The sequence below is a fragment of the Oncorhynchus keta genome, chromosome 32 (genome assembly GCF_023373465.1).
Source record: "Oncorhynchus keta strain PuntledgeMale-10-30-2019 chromosome 32, Oket_V2, whole genome shotgun sequence".
NCBI lineage: Eukaryota > Metazoa > Chordata > Actinopteri > Salmoniformes > Salmonidae > Oncorhynchus > Oncorhynchus keta.
Genome location: NC_068452.1, coordinates 18,502,523 through 18,529,412, shown reverse-complemented (window position 1 = coordinate 18,529,412; position 26,890 = coordinate 18,502,523). Strand labels below are relative to the sequence as shown.

General features: G+C 43.4%; 2 protein-coding genes across 4 annotated transcripts in view; both read right to left on the bottom strand.

Annotated features, from left to right (window-relative positions):
- Positions 1–3,012: 3,012 nt before the first annotated feature.
- LOC118365206 (uncharacterized) lies at positions 3,013–7,320 on the bottom strand. Its single transcript, XM_035747214.2, has 9 exons — positions 7,188–7,320; positions 6,861–6,957; positions 6,596–6,719; positions 6,283–6,440; positions 5,939–6,081; positions 5,449–5,626; positions 4,896–5,035; positions 4,052–4,214; positions 3,013–3,762 (listed from the first exon to the last, which is right to left on the bottom strand). The coding sequence occupies exons 1-9, from the start codon at positions 7,208–7,210 to the stop codon at positions 3,697–3,699; spliced, it is 1,092 nt and encodes a 363-aa protein (XP_035603107.1). The 5' UTR covers positions 7,211–7,320; the 3' UTR covers positions 3,013–3,696.
- Positions 7,321–9,073: 1,753 nt separating this feature from the next.
- The window catches only part of LOC118365205 (insulin-like growth factor 2 mRNA-binding protein 1), a 57,792-nt gene continuing 39,975 nt past the window's right edge, over positions 9,074–26,890 (bottom strand). The window contains exons 3-15 of one of the 3 annotated variants that reach the window (XM_035747211.2): positions 22,501–22,549; positions 21,296–21,347; positions 20,464–20,527; positions 18,397–18,684; positions 17,959–18,093; positions 17,627–17,749; positions 17,089–17,224; positions 16,754–16,870; positions 16,412–16,528; positions 15,942–16,016; positions 15,481–15,612; positions 15,147–15,260; positions 9,074–14,980 (exon numbers count right to left, since the gene is read on the bottom strand). In XM_035747211.2, the coding sequence (XP_035603104.1) occupies positions 14,813–14,980; positions 15,147–15,260; positions 15,481–15,612; positions 15,942–16,016; positions 16,412–16,528; positions 16,754–16,870; positions 17,089–17,224; positions 17,627–17,749; positions 17,959–18,093; positions 18,397–18,684; positions 20,464–20,527; positions 21,296–21,347; positions 22,501–22,549 (1,570 nt within the window). In that variant the 3' untranslated portion in view covers positions 9,074–14,812. The remainder of the gene's footprint in view (positions 14,981–15,146; positions 15,261–15,480; positions 15,613–15,941; positions 16,017–16,411; positions 16,529–16,753; positions 16,871–17,088; positions 17,225–17,626; positions 17,750–17,958; positions 18,094–18,396; positions 18,685–20,463; positions 20,528–21,295; positions 21,348–22,500; positions 22,550–26,890) is intronic. The other 2 variants (XM_035747212.2, XM_035747213.2) reach the window with 2 other exon arrangements.

Sequence of the window (26,890 nt, the reverse complement as noted above, 5' to 3'; positions counted from 1 at the left end):
TGCATCGTGCTTTGGGTTGCATTCTTCCCCATCTTCCTCAGATACCACCTCTTCTAAATCATTGTACTCTTGCTCATCCTGGACATCTGAAAAAAAATCTGATCTACGACCTGTTGGGCACTGAAACGTACACTCGTGGCTTCAGTAAAGAGAGAACTCATCTGCAGCACCTTTACAGACTGACTGCATTCCCCATTAGTAAACAATGATGTCAAGAAATGTTTATTATGTCCGAAATGGTTTTTATTTTGTCTGTGAACGTGAGTCATGTGTGGGGTCATGGAGGGGAGATGCTGCACATGCACAAGACAGTTTTAGTTTTGTCTGAGTTCAATAAGTAACACAAATAATCTACATTTCTCATTGTGTGTGTGTCTGTCTTTGTGGTGGGTAAATGATTTTATAACTGCCGGGTAAAAAATGACCCTAAGACAATCTTTGTACCCTGGTGGTGAACAGCTTTCATGGAAATATGAACAAAGGTGATGTTTCACTTTTACTAATGTTGGGGTCACTCTAGGAAAAGTCAAGTTGAAAAAATATCAAGGGAGGTTCTCTGCTGTCGAACATAGTGGCGGGTCATTTTTTACCCTTAAGACAACACAAGGGTTAACCATAGCCTCAATTGTGTCCCGCACATTGAATATAGCTGCGGATAGTCCCTGTAATCCTAGATTCAGATCATTCAGGCGAGAAAAAACATCACCCAGATAGGCCAGTCATGTGAGAAACGTCATCATCATGCAAGCGGTCAGACAAGTGAAAATTATAGTCAATAAAGAAAACTTTAAGCTCATCTCTCAATTTAAAAAAAAAAGTGTCAATACTTTGCCCCTTGATAACCAGGGCACTTCTTCTGTATGTTGTAAAAGCGTTACATGGTCGCTGCCCATGTCATTGCATAGTGCAGAAAACACGAGTTCAGGAGCCTTGCTTTAACAAAGTTAACCATTTTCACTGTAGTGTCCAAAACGTATTTCAAGCTGTCAGGCATTCCTTTGGCAGCAAGTGCCTCTCGGTGGATGCTGCAGTGTACCCAAGTGTAGTCGGGAGCAACTGCTTGCACACACGTTACCATTCCAATATGTCTCCCTGTCATGGCTTTTGCGCCATCAGTACAGATACCAACACATCTTGACCACCAAAGTCCATTTGATGTCACAAAGCTGTCCAGCACTTAAAAGAAATCCTGATCTCCTGTTGTCCTGGTTTCCAGTGGTTTGCAGAAGAGGTCTTCCTTAATTGACCCCCATAAACGTAATGGACATATACCAGGAGCTGTGCTAGGCCTGCCATGTCTGTTGACTAATCCAGCTGTAACGCATAGAATTCACTGGCTTGTATGCGAAGCAGAGATTGTTTCAAAACATCTCCTGCCATGTCACTGATGCATCGCGAAACAGTGTTTGATGAAGACATTGTCTGTATAGTTTTTTGGGCCTTTTCCCCCAGCATTGTCCCAGCCATGTCCACAGCAGCAGAAAGAAGTCCTCCACAATAGTATGGCGCTTGCCTGTCCTAGCCACTCGGTAGCTCACCAAATAAGACGCTTCTAGCCCCTTCTTATTAATGGTATCTGCTGCTTTTATACATGTCTTACTACTCAAAAGTTGTCTTAACTCTCGCTCAAAAAACTCCCGTGGCTGATTTTACAAATTGGCATGTTTTGTTTCTAAATGTCAACAGTGAAGGTTTCATAGAGTAGTGAGATAGTACTTTTGCACACACACAACACACTGTGGTTGAGGAAAGGCACTGCTCTAAATATAAGTGAACCCCAAATCAATGTAGTGCTCATCATATTTGCGCCTCTTCGATGGTCCAACATCCCTGTCTGTTGTTCGGTTCTTTCCCGGGTAAGGGGGAAGTAGCACTTCGGCTGCATCAGATTCACATTCGTCAGTGTCCATGCTAGCTGGGCTAACAACAAATTTAGAATTACTGATGGTAGCATTGGATGTGCTCGTGGAAACAGAACAATTTGTGTCGTCGACAGGTGCAGGTGTAGTACTGCTGGTAGTAGCAGTACTACCAGTAGAGCTAGTATGTGTCTATGTATGCGGGCCTTACTTCTTTAAGCATTTATCAATATTCGAGCAATTGGAATGAGCAGCACGTTTGGCTACATACGGACAGTTAGTGGAATTCCCACGAGAGCGTAACGGTTAATGTGATTGGTTAATGTGATTAATGTGATTGGATGTTAATTATTTGACTGGGCTACCTGTATTTGACATTGTGTTGTTATTTCGCTGAATAGTAGACGGTTTCATTTTATCTTTGGCAGTCAAACGAGGCTACTCAGGTGAGAGAAAAACATCACCCAAATGTATAGCCCCGTTGGAAAATATAAATGGATTGATTGAAAATGCTTAGAATTTAATATATATATATTTTTAAAGATGTGATTGACATTTAAAAAAATTAATTAAACATTTTTATTTGGCGAACCCCCAATGGCATTGTGCTTACCCCAGTTTAGGAATACCTGGATTATGGAAATTAATTGATGGGATTCAGTTCTATACAGTATTTCTGTTGTTGTTGCATAAACACATTACATTTTCCATTTTAAAGTCATATCTGATAATGATTGGAGCGCAGGAGCTGGGCCTCTGAGCTGTCTTCTATAAACTGAGAGGCCCTCTGTTAGTGTCTGTGTGTCAATGGTATAGGCACATGAGCTGAGCCATAGGGCAGACATCTACCAACCCACTATCATCAGACTATTATCTGCAATACCCACTCATTAACTTGTCATTTCTTCAGATAAAACATGTTGAGCTTGTACTTCATCAATAATTATCTTTACAAATTAGCATGGCATTTAATATAATGGAAATTATTATATCATGCAACGTTGGATTTTATCCTACTCAAAAGCAAATGGTTTAGACCATTTTGAATTTTCTGGAGCGCTTATCCTGCGCTCTGACCAATGAATGTGACCATGCGCATCCTTTATGAAATGACCCTGTTCATGTATAAATGACCAAATATACTGATTGGGTCGTTTTTCTTTAAACAAACTATTTATTATGGGGACCCGAACAATCTAAATAAAATCAGAATGATTGAAAACCCCACTCAGCAGGTCGATGCGAGTTGTGTGCACTCCGGTAGACTACGCAACCCCAGTAAAAAAACAATTCTACAGCGCATTTGGTAACAATGACCCGGCAAATTGCATTGGTTGTCACTCAACTAATAAGACCCTACGATATGACAATGAGAAAGCCATTTTCAAAGCCTCTGAACCTTGAAGGTGCCGCGGTGAGGTCCGAACAGCCCATTAAGAACATGGAGAGGCCTACTTCTAGTCGGCGCAAGCAGCTGTGTCTACCTGACAGTCCTATGCAGTTACACGCATAAAAGTTCAATAGCCTACTGAACTGAAAGAGAGGACTCATCAACTCAGTCACAACACATAAGAGTTATTTTTAGAATAAAACAATGAGTGAAAAACTTTAGTGAACTGGCGATTGTAACGTTTGAAATCGGTTTTCTGACCGATGCATGCTAAATTTGAATTGGGGTCCTGCAGAACCATGCACTAGCATCTTAAACATTCGAACCAGGATCAATGCATATTAAATTGTTACATTCCTAATATTTACATATTAGAGGTAAGGGCGCCCCTTTGGTGACCATGGAGAGAAACAGCCACTTCCTCTGTGTCAACTAGAGAGAAGATGGTCAGATGTACGGACTGGAGGAGAGGAACTCCAGCCACTCTGTCAGAGTGGGGGTCTTCTGGGGAGGCTGCAAATTCAAACATACATGTCTCACATTATAACGGAACAGAATGTACAAATCAACATCACTTACATGGTTGTTTGTAGCTGTGGATTAAAAAATAAATAAAAAAGAAGACCCCAGAGGGTAAATAACTTCAAGAACTAAATAATTCATGTTTAAGCATAGATAATAACTTGAAGAACAAGGGCAGTGCTCCATCTTTGCTAAATAAAGTTTTTCCTAATACCATTTCAATGGGACTCAAATGGGCCTCAATACATCAATAAACAAGTAATCGCGATGAACGTTTTACCTGTAGGACAGCGTTGTCGACCAGTTTGCCGTCCCTGCGTACAGAGATGAGTGTAGCTGTGCCTCTGGAAGGGTAGCCCTCCTCCACCTCCAGGTTGCACACCCTAGAGGCAGTCTTCAGGAACACCAGCAGTCTCTGGCCTGGACGCCAGTCTATAGCAAACCTACACACAGGGGAAATTGTCACCATGTCAAAAACAGGTGTTTAAGAACGCAAGCAGATTGGACGTTAGACAACTTCATGTGTCATTGTGCTTGAAATATGAAAAAAGTCCACAGATATGAATAACCTCTCACACAGTGTAATTCTTGCGTAGAAGTGTTGGAGTATAAGCAATGTTATGAACATAAACAGTGTTCTCGTGTGATTGAGAATGCATGGGAAAGGTACTCAATATTTGCTGACAACTTCTACTCACCTTCAGTAGAACTGAGTAGTTCAGAAGTAATATTGTGAAGATATACTATCGGGGGTCATTAAAAACATTGTCTTTAATGGGTTCTCAGCTGAGCTAGTTATGGTTTTTGAGTGCTACTCCGCATGTTTTCGTTTGTAGAAATCTCTGTTGATCTGATCGACTGTATACAACAGTTTTACATTGGTTTTTGTAAGTGTGTGTGTGTCTCAATGATCCCTCTCCAAAAGAGAGGCAGTGGGATATAGTCAGACGGCTGCTTTCAATGCTTTAGATCACATGGTAAGGCAATTCAAACAGTTACAGGATTCAGTCTCAGAAAGAAACATCATTCTACTTCATCATTGAAGATCAAGGGTCTCACTTCTATCATCGCTGACTGATCTTTGTAGGCACTGTGTGTGTGTGTGTGTGTATATATATATATACCTGGAGTGTAGGGCCTGGATCTCAGCCAGCATCTCTCCCTGGCTGATGTAGCACTGCATGACCTCCAGCAGGGCAGCACTGAGGTGAGAAAGGCGACTCTTCATGGACTCCACTAACAGCCCTGTAGTACCCTGATACACCTTGAGAGAGGGACGGGGGGGACAAAGTGGGGGTTGTGACTAATGGCGTCAAAATGATGTTCTTTTCTCAATAGGTGCCAAAAACTGAGAAATATTGTATCGATATCTTACTTGGCTAAATCTAACAATGATTCCCATCTAGGAGACAGGGCCAGGTAAGTGGCTCAGAGGGAGCTAAAGAGAAGAGTTGTAGGAACTGGGATGGAACCGGACAAGGAGCTATGGAAAAGAGCTGTAGGGACCGGAAACCAAACCAGGAGTGTATTCATTAGTCACTCACTGTAGCAAAATGTTTTACAACGAAAACGAGAGTTTTTATTGGACAAATTCAGGAAGGTCCCTCCACATTTTGTTTGCTAGCGTTTGGTTCATAGTGAATAACACCCAGGTCGGAAGTCAGCTGTGTTGTTTACCTGGAGGTGGAAGTGGTCATCAGGGCTCCAAGTGACAGTCAGCCTGAGAGGCTCCAGCTGGCCAGAGGAGGAGGATCCACAGGAGCAGGGCCTCAGTTCCACACACAGCTCCGAGGACCCCACTGACAACAGCCTACACTGCATCACCCCTTGTGTCTCCTCCACATAGCCCTGCAGGCTAGGGAAGGGAGACAACAGGGGACAGAGGTGAGTATGGACTAGAGCAGGGCAGTCAGGTGCCCATCCTAATTTGGAATTACCAAGGGTCTAGGTTAGGGATTCTGGGTTGATTTTAGACTAGGCAAATTTTCATCTCTCTCACGTTCATTATGAAATGGTAAATTGAATGAGAGTTCTAATACCTGAGTCAACAACATGGAAGTGTGGTAGCTCAAGACTAAAGTCAGAGAAAATTAGTGGTGGTAGAATAGAAATAGGACACGTCTCTGCAAGGATGTATGATTGGTGGATAGAGCTGCTAGTTACTCACACATCTCTCAGGTGCTGCCAGTCAGCCGAGCGGGCCAGTGTGGCGTCTGTCTCCACCCTCAGCTGGGCCAGCTGCACCTCACATACACGCAAGGCATTGTGGGCCGTCTTGAGGGACTCCCCCATCTGCAGGCTGAGATCTTTCTACGGGAGAGATGTGGAAAGACATTACACATCCAAAACATGGCACAGGACTATACAAAGTAACCATATGAAAGACCACATCCATCAAATGCCTGCAAATTGTGAGGACTGTTGCTCTCTTTTTTATGTGGAAAGTCACTGTACAGACTAAAGTGTGTGTGTGTGTCCGTGAGTGTGCATCATGAGTGCGTGCGTGTATACCTTCTTATCTAGTGCTATGACCAGGTTTGTCAGTCTGTCCCGTTTGTGGTGCAGTTTGTCCATCCTGTCCTGTAAGGTGCTAATAAGGGTCTCCACCTCCTGGACTCCCTCTTTATATTCACTCTTCAGGACCTTCCAGCGTCTGTGAGCATCGTTGCCTGAACACAGCAGACCAGTCATTTGCAAAAGTACTACACTGGGGTAGACCTGACCCCTCTGAATACTATTACATGGTACTCGGAGGCCATGGAAGTAAGGATATCTTGAGCAGCATGATAGCTGATTATGTGTTGGGTGTGTCTCTGTGTGTTACCGGGGTTTGGGGGGCAGGGTTCATTAAACAGCTGGTCAGTTGTCTCCAGTCTCTCCAGAAGCTGCATCATGTCATCCAGCACAAACAACTGTCTGCACAAAATCTTCTGTTTGCTACGACTTTCCTGAACAACAACACAGATAGTACTTATAAAACGTAATTATTGCAATGCATATGTTTTCTTTGACCATCTCCAACATTTTGACGAGTTGTTTGGCCAAGCATTTCAAAGTGTCTAAAGTGGGTGAGGTGTTAACCTACTCACGGTTAGGTAGGGCACCATCAACTCCGCTTCCCCACCCTCCTGATGCTCTGCCACATCGTACAATTCCAAATGTAGATGGTCGCATCTTTCAAGTAACCTGCAAAAGATGGTTCAGAGTCAAACTCCGAATTGCTATCGAACTAGCAGCTAGCTAGCTTGCTTGGCTAACCACTCACATCATCTTGAGTTATTTTTAGGGATTTATAATTAACTAACGTTAGGCTATTATATGAAGTCTAATTTAACGAAATGCACGATATTGTGGCATAAGGTTGAAATACATTGCATAAGAGTATTCCATTTGATAAAAATGCTTAGGCAACTTACGCTTGAACAGCCTCAGTAGCCATTTTGGTTTTCAAAATTGAGCAGCCGCCGTGCAACGTGGAATGTGATTGGATAGATTATTGTCCAATTAGATTGAAAGTAGTCCGTGCGTGATGGAAAAGGGAGCGGCTTCTCTCATAGCCATAAAAGGCAACATTTATAAGGAAATCTATGTAAAAGCCTAGAAATGGTCTGCTTTTTAATTTTCCAATTGTATTTATTAGCAGCACAGGCTCCTGACTACCGAACTCAACAGTACTTTAGACATAAATACACACCACAGTGTTGGTCTTAAACAGGTATGATTAGTGACATTTAAATCAGGAAACTACCAAGCTAGCACATTTGGTTCCTTGGAAGCTGTGGGAATGTAAGTTTTTGGTTTCACATTGGTTCTGGGAACAAAGTCATACATTTCCTGACCGGTAAAATTGAAAGGTTTTAAACGTTGTGAGAATGTTCATTTTTAGGTTGCAGGCGGGTTCTGACAATGTTTTACATGGTTCCCAGAAAGTTTTCCTGGGAGGTTTTCTTAACCCTCTGAGAGTGGAAGCTATAGGTTATTTGAAGGTTTTAGAATAATTTCCTTAACTTTCAATAACACTGCTAGCTTAGTTTGGGTTAACTGTTTTGAACTCCAAGCACAGATAGGACACATGGACATTATTTTGCTTAAGCATTAATTTGGGGTGGCAGGGTAGCCTAGTGGTTAGAGCGTTGGACTACTAACCGGAAGGTTGCAAGTTCAAACCCCTGAGCTGTCGTTCTGCCCCTGAACACCCACTGTTCCTAGGCTGTCATTGAAAATAAGAATTTGTTCTTAACTGACTTGTCTAGTTAAATAAAGGTAAGTTAAAAATTAAATTAAATTAATCATGCAAAAATGTTCATTTTCTGTTCTCTATCCATAGAATTAGTCCACAGCGCCACCAGGATGGAGCGAGCATGTTGTGTGTATTCTAACAGACCCCATTACAATGGAAACAAGCATTCATTAAGATCAGGTGTCACCAATTGGTGTGCTCAGCCAACACACTTAAAGTTTTGTTGGAGCTGAGAATGGAATGTATATGTTTTAAATAACATTCTTAGAACTTCTTTTGAACGTTAATAATATTTTCTTGTGGTTTTTATGGAAAGTGTTCTTAATGTTCTGAGAACATTAATTTCAAATAGAACTATGAGGGGAAAAGTTTAAATTCCCACTTAAGAAACCTATGTTTCTCAGAACGTTATGCGCTAGCTGGGTATCTTGTGCCCAGACAGTTGTAGGAAGGCGGTGTGCAAAATAACCATAGAACAAACATGCTCTCACCAAGCTCTAGGAAACGTATGGTTCTCAAAACGTTATGTGCTACCTGGGGATTTTTTAATAAGAGAGGGGGGGGTACTGCTAAATTCATAGACTGTAAAACAAATTGAAAAAAATTATAGGACCTTGACCTAGCCAAGTGCGTACCCATGAAACAATTATGCTATGTGTCAGAGGAAACATTTCCTCAGAAAGTAAAGAATTTTGGTAAACTCCTGCTGAGTGTCTCCAGATATAGGCTTAAGTATATTTGTTAATACCAGTGTTTGAGGTTGCTTCTAAGAAAGTTCAATACCACTATGAATACCTCTTTGCAAATATTTGCAGAAAATGCAGATATAGTCATGGAGTTCCTAGACTCTTAATCGATATCTTTGATTGGAATTTCAAACTCTAGATCGAGGTATCTGATGTGACATGATACAGTGTTCCACTCATGGAAATATAATACATTATTCTAGTTCTGTGGTTAAATTGTAGTTTTTCTGTAAAGACCACAGTGGGTGAAGAAGGCATTGGTGGAGGCACTGTATAGAGTTAAAAGACAACACAGAAAACACAAGACCGAAGCGGGTTCCGGTTTTCTCGTCTTTTAATAACACATATCTATGCTCTGTTTTGTTTACAAGGAGTTTAAAACAAGTCTTGATGAGAACTAAAGAAACCAGGCAGGCAGAAGTTGAAAGGCCAATGCCACAGAGGTGGGAGGAGGGCTGGCAGCAGAGCAGAGCCCGATAGATGGGCCTCTCGCTCTACATGTCCTCCTCCTCCAGCTCCTCCGGAGACTGACCAGCTAAACGGGTCCTTTTCAAATGAATCATTGAAAATTAAAATAAACAATTCAATCGTTTAGACATCATGCTGCTGTGAAAAGGATTCACTGAGTGTTATTGTGTTGCAGTTCAGAGAGAGAATCCTAATGCATCCAAACACAAGAAATACAATCCTATGTCATTTGAAAAAGCAATCAGAAAATAAATCAAACAAAAAAAAAAAAGATGAAGAATTTTGAGGCTAATGAAGAACAAAAATACAACTGGATAATTAAATCTTGTTTATCTTGTTTTTTTGGAGAGAAAAAATACTTAAGTTTATCTCTCCCCTTGAATTTTTCCATTTCATAATCTTTTCAAAACAACTTCTAACAGAGAAAACAAAATCATCTTTGGAAGAATATAAAGTTATTTTTCTTTAATAGACCGAACTGCAGTATATGGAGATGCCGCTACCTAGTTATTTATTCATTTACTTACTTTTTATTTCAGCATTTTCAAATGTTAAACTTTTTGTTTCCTTTTTTTAATTTGACCTTTTACCTATTTCTTTTCTGAAGAGGTAGATCAATTATTTTTTACAGGGTTACAGGTATCGTGCCCCTTGATTCCGGAAGTGAAGACAAAGGGAGAGATGGTGGAAGAGGGGCGGAGCTAGAGGAGGACTGTGGGAGGAGGAGGGTGGGACACTGGGTCTCAGGGCCCCAAGGTGAGGGCCCATGGGGGAGCTGGTTATCCGAAGGGAACACGGAGAAATGTGGAACAGGCACAGAGTGTGGTGTATCTACTGAGGGACAGAAGCAATTTCAGGGCCCTCGGGTTCTCATTCAAGAGAGACCGAATAACCCTGCTCCACCAGAAGAGCCACAAAGGGTTTAGTTTCCCATGTATTCACTTTGTTCCAATCCTCAGTGCCCCCTTATCACTCAAACCAACATGTCCCAGGCCTTATGGGGATGCCCATAATAAACCCAGTCACTCCCCACACATAGTCCTCTCCCTCCCTGCTCCTGCACCCCACTTCACCCTCTGTATTTATTTTTATTTTTACAGTCCCACCAATAAGCCGGAGAGGTAAAATGAAAATAAAAAAATAAATTAAAGTGAATGAAAGAAAATACTGTAACATGCTGTTTGCTCTTGTCTGGTTGATAAAAACAATCTTATGGCTAAGTCTTGAGGTAGCGTTCCCAGTTATGTGTGAGGTTTGTTTCATCTTTGTAGCACCCATCTATGATGTTTCGTTTAAGTGAAGACCAGAGTCTACCAATGAGGAAAAAACCATTGCGGTGTGCATCTTTGTTTCAATAATCATAGCCATCATTGAATCTGTCATCAATATGCGAAAGCTACAAGCTTTGATGGGAAGTTTCAAAAGAGTTTTGTCATATTGTTGTGGGTTTGTTTTGTAAGTGGATAATCAACAGTCCACATGCCAAATGTTGACCATGAATATAGCTTGTCAACATATCACTCAAATTGCATAAAAAAGGACTTCATTTCAGACATGAGAGGAATTTTGTTTGTGGACACAATAGTGAGCCATTCGCTTTGCCACAGACAACGAGCATGGATTTCATGTTATAGTGCTTCAAAGTGTGAGGGCTGAAGAGTAAGCCACTCAGTGAACAGACCAGGTGTCATCCATTACAGATGAAACCAAATTCTTATTCTTTCTCTTTTTGAGTACAAAAACTTGTGTTTGGCACAGTTATTACTTACATCATGTAATGCGTTACATGTTAGTATTTTGTATTTATTTAGTAGCTGTTTAATAGTCCTGTGCATTAAAAAACATGATCAGAAAAAAAATGTAATCAACAATTTTTCCAAACTAAAGCAACGGAAACTAATTGAAAAAAGTATATGTAATACATCTAGAAACATCTGAACAGAAGTGAGAAAACGAACACAATCGAGGCCAGCGTAAGAGAGGGTGGAGGACTCTGTAGTTCCCCTCAACTCCCCAAAATGAAACGGATTTTAAAAAAGGTCCTCCTAATCCTGTGAAGTACAGAAAAGTACAAATAAAATCCTGGTAGAAAGAGTGTGAGTAGAAGGATCTTAAACCAGGATGGTGAAATAGTGAAAGAAGACTAGGGGGAGGAGGTTAAGTGTGTGATGTTAAGTCTACTTTGACTGGACTATGGTATACAGTTGCATTTCCATTGACCAAACATGAATAGGCAATTCCTGTATGTCAAACAAGGGTATGCTATTTGTCTGTCAGTCTCTGACATGGTAGATAAGTCCGTCCCCCGCTTTTCACAAAATATTGTCCCATCTCCTGTTACTCGTCTACGCCTCCGTTACTAAATTGCATCAAGTTTTAAAAAGCCCTGGAGGTTCTCTGTCATTTCAATATTTAGTTGTTTACATTATTCAATTAGTGTAACAGTATTTAACCAGATGTCATGTCCAAATAAAGCTTGCTGAATACAAAAAAAAAAGATACAAAAAAATGGCTGCAGTCTGAATAATCCAAAATAGTGTGTCTTGGTGTTTGTGAACAGAGCTCTATGGGTCGGAAAGAGACTGAAACTTCTGAGGAGCATTTGTACCCCACATGATGATGGAGTCATATGCTCGTTGCCAAGGAGACCTCTAAACATGTCAAGTCAGCTCTTGCCATGGCAAAACAAGAAGTTGCCCGTCTCTTGAAAAAAAAAATGGAAGCATAAACAGTAGAATAGACTTTCACCTGTCGATGGTAAGAAAGTATGTTTCAAAGCCGCTGGCCAGTCTACTGGATGTGTTAAATGAGTAGCTAAGGCTGTGGAAATGATGCTATCTGGCAGTGTCAATCAGTGACCTGGAAGTTTTTACTCTTCGGCTTTTCCATAATTTCTTCATCATTTTCCCTCCATAGTTATTTCAAAAAATACCAAAGTCTGGTGATCGGTTTCCTTTTACATCTTATGAACAGGTTGAATCTATTTATTTTATGCATTTTTTTCAACTTCCTTGTTTTTTGCTCCCATTTTTAAAAGGTTTTTGAACACCCCTCTGTCTGTTGAAAGACCAACCGAGTCCATAGGTTCTCTTTCTACTTTTTTCTGCTTTTTTTTTTACACCCCACCACTTCCCCCACAAAAAAATGAAACACTTAAAACCAATTTAAAAAAATAATAAAAAACACTAACACACCCAAACCCACACACGATCACACTCACAGATCAAGATCATGAGAAATGGGGAGGGCTGAGGCTTATTGGTCAGTGCACAGAGCTAATAAATATTCACATTCAGTGTTTTCAGAGTAAGGGGACAGATCGAACGCCCTTCAGTCTTACATCAACATTTCTCTGGCACAGCACAAAAGATGGACTGCAACATGTAAGTAAACATTCTGCGCATTAAGATGATGTCATCATGAAACAGACAAGAGGGCCTCGGATACACAGTGGTCAAAGTCATATCATGGGAATTCTGCCTCAAAAACCTGTCCTGTCATGCTGTCAGTATTCTAGTTCAGCAGTAAAACAAATGATAGCTTGTATGACAAACATATATAATCATAAATAACCTTTTGACCATGTCAAAAACATAATTACCGGGACCTGATCATAACCCACACCCATGGTGTGGTATGGACCAAAATGTGCCCAGAGACCCTCTTGACTAACAGCGCCATTCCCCATTGGCCAATAATCTGATTTTAAAGACCGAATGCTCCAATCATACTTCAGAAGAGCCAGAGGCTGCCCCCAAAGCAGGCATGACAACACATGACATGGTCCTCTATCACCTGGCCATTGTTGGCTGATTTCACTTTTTCTTCTGGGGCATCACCTCTGGGTCATTCTGATTTTCAAAATAAAAGTCACACAAAAAAAACCCAGAAAAAAATAACCAAAGCAACAAGACAAAACCTAAAAAAAGTTTTTTTCTTTCCTTAAAAAAATAAAAAATATTCAGGACTATCAGCTTTATATAAAACACCAGCAAGCAAAAAAAAAAGAAGTTAGGAATACTGAGGTAACAATACCCTGAGGTAGGTTTTTATTTTTTTATTTCATTTTATCTAATCTTTTCTAGTAACGGTGAGAGCGCCCCATGCTTCTACCCCTCCTTCATTAGGTGGGGTCTGGAAGCGTCACCAGCAGGCCTTCAGCGGAGGGGAGAGAGAGCGAGAAGAAGCCATTCCCCACTAACTGTTATTACCTTTCCATCTAGAGGAAAGGACTGTGGATCAACTCACCTGACCCATGCAGTCGTGGTCCTCAAAGACCGCTGTGTGTACTGTTTTTGATTCCATCTGGTCTCCTAACTAGTTTGTGACCACAGTAAGTATGGGTTCAATCCTGCTTGGTATCAATGGATTTAGTTTTTGACGTTTTTGTAGATCCAATAAAAACAAAATCCAGAACACACAGGAGATTCCAAAGAACCGGTTTTGGTCTAAATTGGGTCTGAGCATGAAAAAGGCAATGAGCAAAATCAAATAAGACCTCTTGTCTGTCAGTCATTGCAGGACTGCTACATATCTGGCTCAACTGTCCACAGTATTTCTCCTTGCCCTCAATTCATTCTCCCGAGGGACCGGGTTAACTCACATATCATATATATATAATATATATAAAATATGCCGTTTAGGCGTGGGCCGCTCGCCAGCGAGCATGGCTAGCTAGTTAACGGTCGTTCTCGTCCGCGTCTCGGAGCTAAGCCTCTGCAATAGAACTGCAGGACTAGCCGCGGCCACCACGCACTTACTGATCTCTCACTGCTCTGACCACCAGATGCCTATCGGGACCTCAGGAACAAACAGTGCCTTGGAAACGAGGCAGACCTGAGTCTCGAGGCGACCCCAAAAGGCAAGGCGATCGAGGGCAGCATTTCATGAAGATTCTATTTACAACCTCATATTTTATTTTTTTTCCTTCGTAGTTTTCTACGAAGGAGTCAAAGAGCAGTGTTAACAACTGCGGCCCCTCTGCTGAACTTTCATTGGCTGACGAAGGGTCACCTAATCCATGACCCCGCCCTCACTGCAATGGCTTCCCTGCCCCCTCTCCCGGCTCCCGATCACTGCATTCTATTAATAATACCTCTGAATAAACATTTCTATACATATATCTTTATCTTAAAAAAAAACACCCTTAAAATATAGGACTGGCTGGAGATGGTTAAGAGCTCAGTGTGGGTTTAGTATCAAGTAGGCTGGCACATCCAAGTGTAATCAGGGAGAGTAGTCGCTCTCCATATGAGGAGAACCAAATGCCCCCCATTGGTGTGAGAGAGACCCTCTCTGAAACACAAAAGGAGGCCTCTACCTGCCACATCCTCCAAACAACTCACCATTCCTAGTCAGTCACTCTGGCCTGGCATCTGGTCTCTGTTTTCTCTAAGTTTACTTTTCCCCTCTTTTTTCCCCTCTCTAAACTTTGTCATCTCTCAGGCGTTTCCTCTATCCGACTCAGTTTGACTCGCATCTCTCCCTGTCTATCGCTGGGTCCATGTGTCGCTCTCTTTTATCCGTCTGTTCATCTATCCCCCGTCCGTTTTTCTGTCTGTCCGTCCGGTAAGGTCCCTCTGCCCCGTCACTTTCTCTGAGGCCGGGGCTCCTGTGCCAGTCCCTGGGAGGGCCCCATCTCAGACAAGACCGGGCCGGGGTGTGGCCCCTGGCGCTCCCCCTGGCGCTCCCCCATGCCTCCCTTCTGCTGCTGCCTGACCTGTGTAAGAATGTCCCTGATCTTCCTTTGGGCCAACTGCAAGAGAGACAACAACATATGAGTGAGCAAGTGAGGAGATGGAAGAGTACTGGAGAAACTGTTGATGGAAATGATGAGGAGAGGTTGGGGCCTCTTCAAATCTCGGTAGGTTCTATATCTATAAGCAGCTTATGAAAGAGAGTGAGGACTAGGAGATCTTCACCTGGCTTGCGTAGAAGTGGCCGATGATCTTGACAATAACCTGGTCATTCTCGTCGGGGGTCTGTTCGCGAGGGACCACCACTTCAGCTGCAGTGAGGTTCTGTAGCTCATTCACCTGAGGAATAAGAATGTTTTGTTAGTGATTTGCACTTAGTTAAAACTAACATGACTGTTTATAGCGAGTCGTGGTCCTATGCCCAGTTGTTCTAGCTCAGGAGAGGATAGCCACAAGGAAATATAGGAACAGAATTGACTGTAATAAAGGGTACAAGCTATTCCAAAAAGAGAACGGGATGGAACCTGAGAAGGACCCAGAGAAGACCCTCTACACTCACCGTCTTTCCGCCTTTCCCGATGACTCGGCCGGCAGCGGCAGCAGCTACCTTGATGTGGGTCTCCAGCTTCACTTCCTCCTTTGGCCCAAAGAAGTTTTCCTCCTTCAGTTTACCATAAATCCTGCCCTGAGCCTGAGGTGGTCGACAAAGAGTCAAACGTCAGTTTGACATCGAAAAGTAACTACACCCTATGGCTTGACATGTGACTTCAACAGGGATTTGGAGGGAAAAAAAGAGAGTACTAAGGAGAGGGAGAGTGTAAGGCTAAAAGTAGGATAATACAGGTTGGAGAAGAGGAAATGGATGGAGGAAGAGAAGTCAGGACAGGCAAGCAGAGACCACACACAAAGAAAGATGCAAACAACAAGAAGAGGGCTCCCAGTTCTGGACACTGATATGAACACTATGACAAACAGGGGCTGAAAAAGAGATTGTCTGATCATGCTCCCATTCTACTGTACCTTGAACTGGGCCTCAGGTGGGCCAGTTACAATGACCATTCGCATCTTGGAGTCAGGAGCCTCCGCTGGGGCAATCTGGAGGGGAAAAGATATGAAGGTCAACTTAAACCACATAGATAGACATAGTCTTTGGCACATGGGGATGTGCGAAACATACTTCACATGGCGCCGACCGGCAAGATGCTTAAGGAGGGCGGTCACGTGTGCTAGCGAAGCAGAGGTCCCTAGTTTGAGGCAGGTATGAGCCGAATCAGAAGGAAGTGGTACTCGCTAAGCAAGCAGCGTGACGTCCTTTACAGAGACATGATATGTACAGGTATAGGTGTCTCAAAAAAGTCATTGTTTTTCTCAAATCAGTTTCAGAGGGGTGATGAAATGCACTATTTACATCCCGCTCGGTGCATTATCTTTCCTCATTGACCAATTTCCGCGTGTGAGTGAATGTCTGTGTGTACCAGTAAATCTCTCACCTTGATTGATGCTCCAGCGAAGCGGCTCAGCTGTTTTATATGCTGTCCCTTCTTGCCAATAATAGCTCCTACCGCCTGGGCCGGGATGTACACATGGACTGTCTCCTGCTCAGGGGCCTGTAGGGTGACATGAAACAGTTACAACTGTGTCACTACATGACCACAGCCCAACCAATATCTGACCCCGCTGATCTAGAGGTTTTTACCACACCACAACCCAACCCTGAGGCAGACTGAGGTCATGTTTGTGAAAGCTAGCATCAGCGTTTGCAAACACAGCTAACTCAACTAAAGCTCAATGACTGGAACCCAACGAGCTTAGATAGAAGCCTGTCCACTTACCCCAAAAGAGCCGTAGGGGGATGCAGAGTTGCCTGTTGGGGGAGGGGGCATGGAACCGGAAGGGGGGAAAAGTCCAAGCGCTCCAAGGTTCAGTCCGGGAATCAGATGAGTCTGTTGCTGGAGACAAGAAGCAGGTAAGTGCCAAAGGAACTGATCTGAGAGTGCATGATAGTTTGAGTGCATGTGACAATGACTGCATGTGCGTTTCTCCCTACGAAAGTCAACAAATACAGGTGGAAACCTAAAGTGCCAGGGGCAGGAGAAAGATCTATGTGAGAGACCATTGTGTTTTCAAGAGAATTGGAGGCCAGTAACTTTATTGAGCATTGACTCACATTCATGGCGGCCATGTCATTGTCATAGGCCTCGCGCACTTTCTTCATGATCTCTGTCTCGGCCAGACAACAGGCCTCGATGGGTCCCTTCACTGTGATGGTCCTCTCTGGGTTGTACACAGTCAGGTCCTGGAGTCTTCAGACAGGAGTGGAGGGAAGGAAGACACAGGGTGGGAGAGGTAAAAGAGAAGAATAGGAAAGAGGGAGAGGTCAGGTGGAAAAGGAGAACGATAAGAAACAGGAAGAGCAGGTAGAATGAGAAATAAGAAGCATAAAGGTGATGGGGAGAGGAGCAGGGGGAGAAAAATAACAAGGAACGTTATTGTTAATCAACCACAGTTGATGACTGGAGACTACAATAATGAAGAAACAAGTCAGTACATTTAGTCAGTCATTGGATATAGTCATATGTTTCCATCACACGGTGCATGACCTTTCCTAATTGACCATGGCAGTTCTACATAAACATACCCAGGGACCCGTGTGTTTCATGATGAGTGTTGATGTGTTTGTATGTTTTTAGATGTGTGTGACTAACGGGGAGATTGTGATCTTGGTGTCGGTGTCCTGCTCCACTTTCTTCAGGTTGCGCCCCTCCTTGCCGATCAGTCGGCCGACAAAATTATTGTGAGCCAGGATCTTCAGGGGTACTTCTTCAGCACTTGAGAGGACAAGGAGAACACAGCATGAGATTAAACACAGAAGAAAATCAAATGTACCGTTTCCTAACTGCATGCATAAACGTCCACCCCTAGCACAATCGGAGATACCGTTTTTCTTTATGGGAAAAGTTACGAAATAGCTGGAGGGTCACTTTAAAGTTGTCACACTGTGCAGGTTTGACAGCTGCTTCATGGACACTGCACTCACGTCTTGGTGTCCTTAGCCTCCTGTTGCATGATGTCCAGGATCAAACGGCAGGCCGAGGAGCAGCCCTCGGGGGTGGAGTGGATGCTGATTGGCTTCTCAGCTGCGCCGGCATTCTCTTTGCGATGGACGTCGATTCTAGCAGCAGGGACAGAAAACGCAGGAAAGTCCGTTTGGCCATACAGTGTTGTGTTCACAAGCAGGTGGGCTGGGTACTTTTGGTTTGTTCAAATTCAATCGAAAGCCCTTTGGGTTGTGCAATGCTCCCAGTACATTTTCATAATCACTTTCAAAGCCTTAATAACAAAGATAGGATGTAGTAAAGCTTCATTTCAGTAATGGCTTTGCTCTGTCTATTCTAGCAACAAGTCACCGGTATGGCCTGACTTGCACTCACTTGATCTGGTTCACTGGCACTGTTACTACTATATTGGTACTTACTTGCTCTGGGTTTGTTTGGTGATGTTGCGGATGGTGGCACCCTCCTTGCCGATGATGGCCCCCACGTATTGGGTGGGCACCAGGAGTCGGAGGGGGATGTCGGCGTGCTGGTGTTTTGAGGGCATGCCTGAGCCCGGGGAACCGCCACGGGGGCCGCGGGGCCCGTAACCGGGGCGACGACTATTGTCTGGGCCGTGTTGGGAGTCGACATCCGATGTCTCATCTGGGATGTAGGAGACACGCAAGGAATTGTTCTCAAACTCGTAGCCGTTCAGCTTCTGGATAGCCCTGGGAGATACGGGTAGATGTTAGATTTCACATTCAATTATACATCGACAATATCAACAAAACTAGAAATGGTCATTTGTAAGGATGACGAAAGAGAAGGAAAGAGTTCCCGTGGTTTGTGTCTTTCACCCATGAGGTGAAAGGAATACCTAGGATAGGGTAAGTAATCCTTCTCACCCCCCTAAAAAGATTTAGATGCACTATTGTAAGTGGCTGTTCCACTGGATGTCATAAGGTGAATGCACCAATTTGTAAGTCGCTCTGGATAAGAGCGTCTGCTAAATGACTTAAATGTAAAATGAGGTTTTCTGAATAGCTTTCTATAATGATTATCTGTTTTTACTCCCCAAATGTTTTTTACCTGGACCTCGAAAGCCAAATGTCTCAAAACAATGCTTTTCTCAAGTGAAACCTTCTACTATGGCCAAATTCATCGGCTGCATGTGTATAAGTTCATCTTTAATATCTTTGATCATTTTTAATGTTGCAGAGCAGAGCAATCACCAACTGCAGTCCTACCATCATACCACTAGAGGTCAAGCGAGTGATATACACACCCTATATACAAAAGTATGTGGACACCCCTTCAAATGAGTGGATTTCAGACACACCCGTTGCTGACAGGTGTATAAAATTAAGCACACAGCCATGCTATTGCCATAGACAAACATTGCCTGTAGAATGGCCTCACTGAAGAGCTCAGTGACTTTTAACGTGGTACCGTCATAGGATGCCACGTTTCCAACAAGTCAGTTCATCAAATTTCTGCCCCACTTTAGCTGCCCTGGTCAACTGTAATTCTGTATTTTACCAGGTAAGTTGACTGAGAATACGTATTAATTTACAGTAACGACCTGGGGAATAGTTACAGGGGAGAGGAGGGGGGGATGAATGAGCCAATTGTAAGCTGGGGATGATTATCTTTCTATTCTGGTTAGAGACGGTTTGCACTGTTCTGTGAAGGGAGTTGTACACAGTGTTGTACGAGATCTTCCGTTTCTTGGCAATTTCTCACATGGAATAGCCTTCATTTCGCAGAGCAAGAATAGACTGATGACTTTCAGAAGAAAGTTCTTTGTTTCTAGCCATTTTGAGCCTGTAAGCAAACCCACAAATTCTGATGCTCCAGATACTCAACTAGTTTAAAGAAGGCCAGTTTTATTGCTTCTTTAAGCAGCACAACCATTTTCAGCTGGACTAACATAATTGCAAAAGGGGTTTCTAATGATCAATTAGCCTTTTAAAATGATGCACTTGGATTAGCTAACACAACGTGTCATTGGAACACAGGAGGGATGGTTGCTGATAATGGGCCTCTGTATGCCTATGTAGATATTCCATTAAAAATCAGCCGGTTCCAGCTACAATAGTCATTTACAACATTAACAACGTCTACGCTGTATTTCTGATCAATTTGATGTTGTTATAATGGACAAAAAAATGGCTTTTCTTACAAAAACAAGGAAAATTCTCAGTGACCCCAAACTTTTGAACGGCAGTGTAATTTATCCCTATACGCTTCATTCATATGGTCCTCCATAGCTCAGTTGGCAGAGCATGGCGCTTGCATTGCCGGGATAGTGGGTTTGATTTCTGGGACCAGCCCTTTGTAAAAAAAATGTATGCACTCGTGACTGTCCCTTTGGAAAAATTAGTCTGCTAAATGGCATACATTATATGGACACAAACACATCCAGATAAGCAAGGTGTGAAAGGATATGGACTGGGTACATTTGGAAGTAGAGATGTAGAAAAGATCATGCACTATGGGAGACTTACTGTCTGGCATGTTCCCGAGTTCCATATGTGACGTTGACCACCGCAGTCTCACTGTCTGTGTTCACTAAGAAAAGGAGCCAGAGTGAGAGGAGAGGAGAGGGGAGGAGAGAGAGAGAGAGAGGGAGGAGGGGAGATTGCATAAGTCAGAGGATATAAACCCACCTCCTTGTCAGACCCATTTCCTGAGAGTTAATGATATTGATTGACCTATGACAGAGCATGGGATATCCCATTGATCAAATCTGATTGGTTGACAGAGAAGGACTGAGAAGCAGCGATTTACCACTGACATAAAGACTTCACTCCTGCAGGGTGTCCTGTAGACTGGTATACTCAAGCTATTTCTTAATGAGCTGCATTCACAAAGGGAGGTGCTTGGACGACAGAAGGACTCTCAGAACTCTGATCATGCTCCTTATTCATAAAGCGCCTCTGAGTAGGAGTGCTGATCTAAAATCAGTTTTGCCTAGGATCAGGTCCTACCTGATTAAGATTACCTGGACAGGTAGGACCTGATCCTAAATCAGCACTCCTATTTTGAGACGCTTTATGAATATGCTTTTGTTTTGTAGCTCAGATGGATAGGGAAGGCAGATCCGGTCAGGACTCGATAGAAAAGAGTGAGTGACATTTTTGTAGTGCAAAAGCATTGTGCAAAATGCGAAGAATACTGTGAATCTCCTTATCTTGCCCAGTGAGGCTTCCTTTACAGTGTGTAAAGGAAGCCTTATCATTGGATTTGTAGATCCGATGTTCAGAGCGAATTATGACCGGCTATGAATAGAACAGAATAACTTTATTTTTTTCCCCAGAGGTAACTTCAGTATCTTACCTTGTTCGCAGTTCTCAACGGTCCCATATTGGGCCAGCAGACCATCCAGCACCTAGGGAGGGGAGAACACAATTTCATTATAGTTGTGTTTCGACATTTCCACCTAAACCGAGTTTCTCCAATGTTCTCCTGTTTGTCTCACTTCCTACATCAGTGTAAAGCAGTTCCAGTCCTCAAGGGCCAAAGTGTCTGCATCATTTCAACCTCCCACTTCCTTGATTAGTGTTACTGACTGGAGAGAGACACTTCCCTGGTCTAAATCAGACACTGATGTCCTGTGTGGCTCAGTTGGTAGAGCATGGTGCTTGCAATGCCATGACAGTGGATTTGATTCCCGGGACCACCCATATGTGTAATTTATGCACTGGTATGACGCTTGGATAAAAGGCATATCTGGCCATCCAGAAGCTTGGTTTGACTGCTCTGATGTAATGAGTTAGAATTATGTCTTCAACATGGTTTCTTAGTCTGACATTGGGCCTATTTTATTTTTTAACTCCTTCTGGCTCATGTTCAGGGCTTTAACATGGATGGAGAAACGTTACCCTCGTGTGGCCAGCTTAGGGAAGGACATACTGCGTTGCACGCGAGCATTGGCAGGATGGAGTGGAGAGCGAGAGAGAAAGCGAAAGAGCCCCCCGCCTTAGCAGAGACATGTGGCCCGTCTTCGTCCAGCTGTCAGCGGTAGCGTGCGCCGCTCAACACCCACACACACCATTTATTTTTAAACCTTTATTTAACTAGGCAAGTCAGTTAAGAACAAATTCTTATTTACAATGACGGCCTAGGAACAGTGAGTTAACTGACTTGTTCAGGGGCAGAACAACAGATTTTTACCTTGTCAGCTTGAGGATTCAATCTAGCAGCCTTTTGGTTACTAGCCCAATGCTCTAACCACTAGGCTACCTGCCGCCCCCAAAATAAAGCCGCCCCACAATAAAGACACAAATACACATACGAACACACACAATCATGTCCGCAGCCATAGTCAATCTAAATGCTTTTTTACTCCCCTAACTCACTCACATCTCAGATGGCTACACAGAACATCATGTTCTGAACAGATTTTTCCTCATTACTTACCTATGTTGTAGCAGGGACTAACCTATGCTTTTCCATCTAAAACTGATTGAGAGACACTAACGGACCCATTGATACATTTTGATATGGTGAAACTATGTTATGGTCAAACCAGGGGCACTCACCTCCCACTGCAGGTGTGGAGGAATGTTTCTGATCTGAAGTTTCCTGGTCCTAAAAGAGAGTGAAAGAGAGAAATAGAGAAATACTATTTGAAAATATTAAACTCAAACATGGACGTAAAACATTTACATACTTCATGCAGTCAAATGGATTTGGTCCAACTATTGCCTGGTGTGTGGGTCTAATCCTGAATGCTGATTGGTTAAAACCACATCCCAGCCGGTGTCTATTCCACAAGTTACCACCGGCTAAATCTATGATGTTAAAATGCCTATTCACTCTGTTCCATCTGACTGTGCAATCCACTGTCTCATCTCCCCAGCCAGGCAATTTATAAACTTGGATCTCCACTATAAAAAGCATCTAGACGTTATCTCACATTTCTTTTAGACTAACATTTAGTTTTCAACCGCGGACAAGACAGACAAGCAGGCAGAGTTTTTTTTTTATGCCAGGCGAAATCGTGCCTCATTAGCACATTGCTATGGATGTATCCAAACAACTGTCACTAGAAAACAGCTTAAACAAATGCAAATGCAGTTACTTTGCTGTTATTCTGGCCGCACTTTTTAACGTGACTCTCAGTTAGCCGTAGTCGGCTAGCTAGCAAGCACGGGATAAGAACATTGCCAGCCAGTATGACAATGGAACATTTAGAACGAATGGCTGGGTTGTGTCTCTGGCAACCGAACCACCAGCCGACCAGCCGGCTTGAGTAACTACCCCAGATTTGTGTCGGGACTATATCTTGTGGAAGTATGAAATAGTTTGACTAAATTCATCAGAATAAATGTTTTTATGGAAAATATGTAAATCATTATTTGAATGTGTTGGTAACCCTTTGTATAAAAGTGATAGTACCCTCGAAGCCGGTGTTTGGAGGATATATTGGTAATAACAACACCCGTGCCAATATAGCCTCCAAACACCAGCTTCTCGGGCATTATCACTTAATTAACCATCCAATTCTGAAACTTTTTATTGTAAACCTACATGGAAATTGACCAAATATTTTTTGGTCAAACCTCATTCTTTATTTCATAGAATCAGAAGCATGACTGGGTTCTCTGGTTGGCGGTTTAGCATCGTAAAATACCAGTGTATCTCAGAGTTTGCCTGCAGCGACTGTGAGAGGAAAGAGCATCGGTGTCACTACTCCATATGTTTTATACTAGTTCACAAGTACAACTCCAATACTTTGAGCCTCTCAACTGAGAATTTTGTGACCATAAAAAAAAATGACGAGCTCCATTGTACTGACCGCCAATGCACCATTGAAAGTTATGACAAGCTGTCAGAGACACACACACACACACACACACACACACACACACACACACACACACACACACACACACACACACACGGTTGGCAGTCTTGTGTTTCAGGTCTTAACATCCTGGTTCAGTACACATGAGCGACGCTGAAAGTGTGTGTGTGTGTGTCTCAGCTCATCAGCATCTGCCAGCTTGCATATCCCGCTGCCTGTTGCTGGCCTGGACTCAGAGAGAGAGCGAGAGAGCGAGAGAGCGAGAGAGAGAGAGAGAGAGAGTGTTTGTGTGGGTTGGATGGACTGAGGGGTGTGTAGGGAGAAAGAATGGGTATATTGAAACCGGACACTGACGACAGATTTAGTACTCTGCCAGCTGCCCTGGAACGTTCCCAACACATGGGCACAGAGCGAGAAAGAGAGAGAGAGCAAAAGAAAGAGAAAGAGAGAGAAAAACTATGAGGGAGTATAGTAGAGGGAGAGAGGGTGTGAGGTTGGCATTAAGCGAGAGAGAGTTGACTGCAGGGGAACGCATGCGAGAAAGGGACAGAGTGTGACAGAGAGCAAACAGGAGCGAGAGAGAAAGAACTGCAGCAGGGGGAGGACAATCTCCATAACAACAACATCAAGGTTCCCCAAAATACAAGAATAAACAAACAAGCTGAATAACTTGTATATTGAACCACACAGTACCAAAGTAGTATTTACAGATTTATTCAAAGATTTGGCCACAGAGAAGGCAAAGTGGAGGAGATCAGGGGAACATAGTGAGGAGAGAAAAGAGGACAAGGAGGGGTAGCAGGTAGGTAATAGTAGCCTATCAAATTTTCCTGCTTCAACCCCTTGTATAAAAAATATATAATATATGCCATTTAGCAGACGCTTTTATCCAAAGCGACTTACAGTCATGTGTGCATACATTCTACGTATGGGTGGTCCCGGGGATCGAACCCACTACCCTGGCGTTACAAGCGCCATGCTCTACCAACTGAGCTACAGAAGGACTTGTAATCTCTGACTGGGAGTAGAATGACGTCGCCCCTAGATGTCCGGTCAGTTTTCACATTTTCCACCAGATTTTAGAGGGTAAGCTGATGCTAGATCTGTGTGCCTAAGGGCAACTGAAACACAGAGCTGGTAATTGGTTGCCAGCGTCCTGATTGAACTCCTGATTGAACTCTAGAGGGAGCTCTAATGATCTATGTGAGGGGTTGTGTGTGTGTGTGTGTGTGTGTGTGTGTGTGTGTGTGTGTGTGTGTGTGTGTGTGTGTGTGTGTGTGTGTGTGTGTGTGTGTGTGTGTGTGTGTGTGTGTGTGTGTGGGAGAGAATGGGCGCCAGGGGTCATAAGGGAGGGGCAGCTCACAGCTCTGCTGATTTGTAAAGGGTTAACATGTTGGAATCCCCTTGTGACCTCTGAACCTAAGTTTCTACACCCAGGAGAGACACAACCCAATAAAAATTCCCTGCCTCGCCTCTTGTGCTCTGCGCAAGAAAACATATGGAAGGGCCAATCTAAGCTCATGGGCCTCAGGTAAATAACATTCTACACATATATTACCATAAAGCAACCCAATACAATCATGGCACATGTTGTTTTCAAGAGCAGAAACATTCCGAAAGGTTTCAGGGCTTTTTGATGATGAGGCTAAGAGGTTCCTGTTTCCTGTGCCACACCATTGGATGGTAGTTCAGCAACGTGTTGAATGTGCTGTAACAATTAAAGCACTACTGACTATTTAGCCACATAGAATGGTTGTTACTTGAAGGTCACCACCGTCTTGAAAACAAATGATTTTGTCCGTTTTTGGGGAAACGTGTGCAAGCCACCAAATTAACAGTCAACATCATGGCCGTGCTTCAGGCTTCACCGCCCACGGTAGGCTATTTGTGAGGGGAGCACGTGAGGGGGACGGGTGGGCCTTTGAACTGGTACTTCTCCTCCTCGGCGAAAACCCTTCTTCATTCATCAAAGTCTCTGTCCCGCAAATCAATACATCAATAGACGTAACCATCCACCCAACCCCCACATCTACATAGCCCCCCACCCAACACTTAACTCACATTTGCCCCTTCAAACCCCCTCAACCATCAGCTCCACACCCACACCAACTGTGAAATTAAATTAACCTAGACAACACTGAACGCCGACTCCCAGGCATCTCATTGGCTGACGCCATGACGACAGGGGAGGGGAGGGGAAGATGGATGAGTGGTGAGGAGACAATATGGTTGCACCCGTTCATATGTTGTTGTTCTTCCCTTCAGGGGTGGTCTTCCCTCCACATGCTCCCAACCTCACATAGCAAATACTCCAAAATGAACAAACATTTAAAATTCCTGAAAAACTCATCTCAGCTGAAGCTTAATGAATGTTTATGTCTGTGTTACTGACTTTGTCTTTGAGGTAGCATCTAACGTACATAGCCTGTGTTGGTACCAACAGGACAATGGGAGAAAGAAGAGGGGCCTGGATGCTTCGAAGCCTCAAGCCTACAGCTTTATGCTGGTGGGGTCAAAAGCAAATGTATTTAGTCTGATCAGGAGACTCTATTGGGGGTGAGACCATAGCATTGTCACATAGGAGGGGCATGGAGGTGTTAGCTTACCATGTGAAAGAATTGAATGGTCAGGGAATATAGGGTGGTGTGGGAGAAGCACAGCACAAGAGAGACAGAGACAGAGACAGAGACAGACAGAGAGAGAGAGAGAGAGAGAGAGAGAGAGAGAGAGAGAGAGAGAGAGAGAGAGAGAGAGAGAGAGAGAGAGAGAGAGAGAGAGAGAGAGAGAGAGAGAGAGAGAGAGAGAGAGAGAGAGAGAGGAGAGAGAGAGAGAGAGAGAGAGAGAGAGAGAGAGAGAGAGACAGAGACAGAGACAGAGACAGAGACAGAGACAGAGACAGAGACACAGAGAGAGAGACACAGAGAGAGAGACACAGAGACAGAGACAGAGACAGAGAGAGAGAGAGAGAGAGAGAGAGAGAGAGAGCTCCATAAACATGGTTGAAAATGAGGAAGAGGGAAAGTGTGAGGGAGCATGTTTGCGCAGACCTGTGAAGGAGAACGAAGGTGTGTTTGTATGTATGTAAGTGTGTATATGTTGTACAGACACTGGTTGGTTATGTA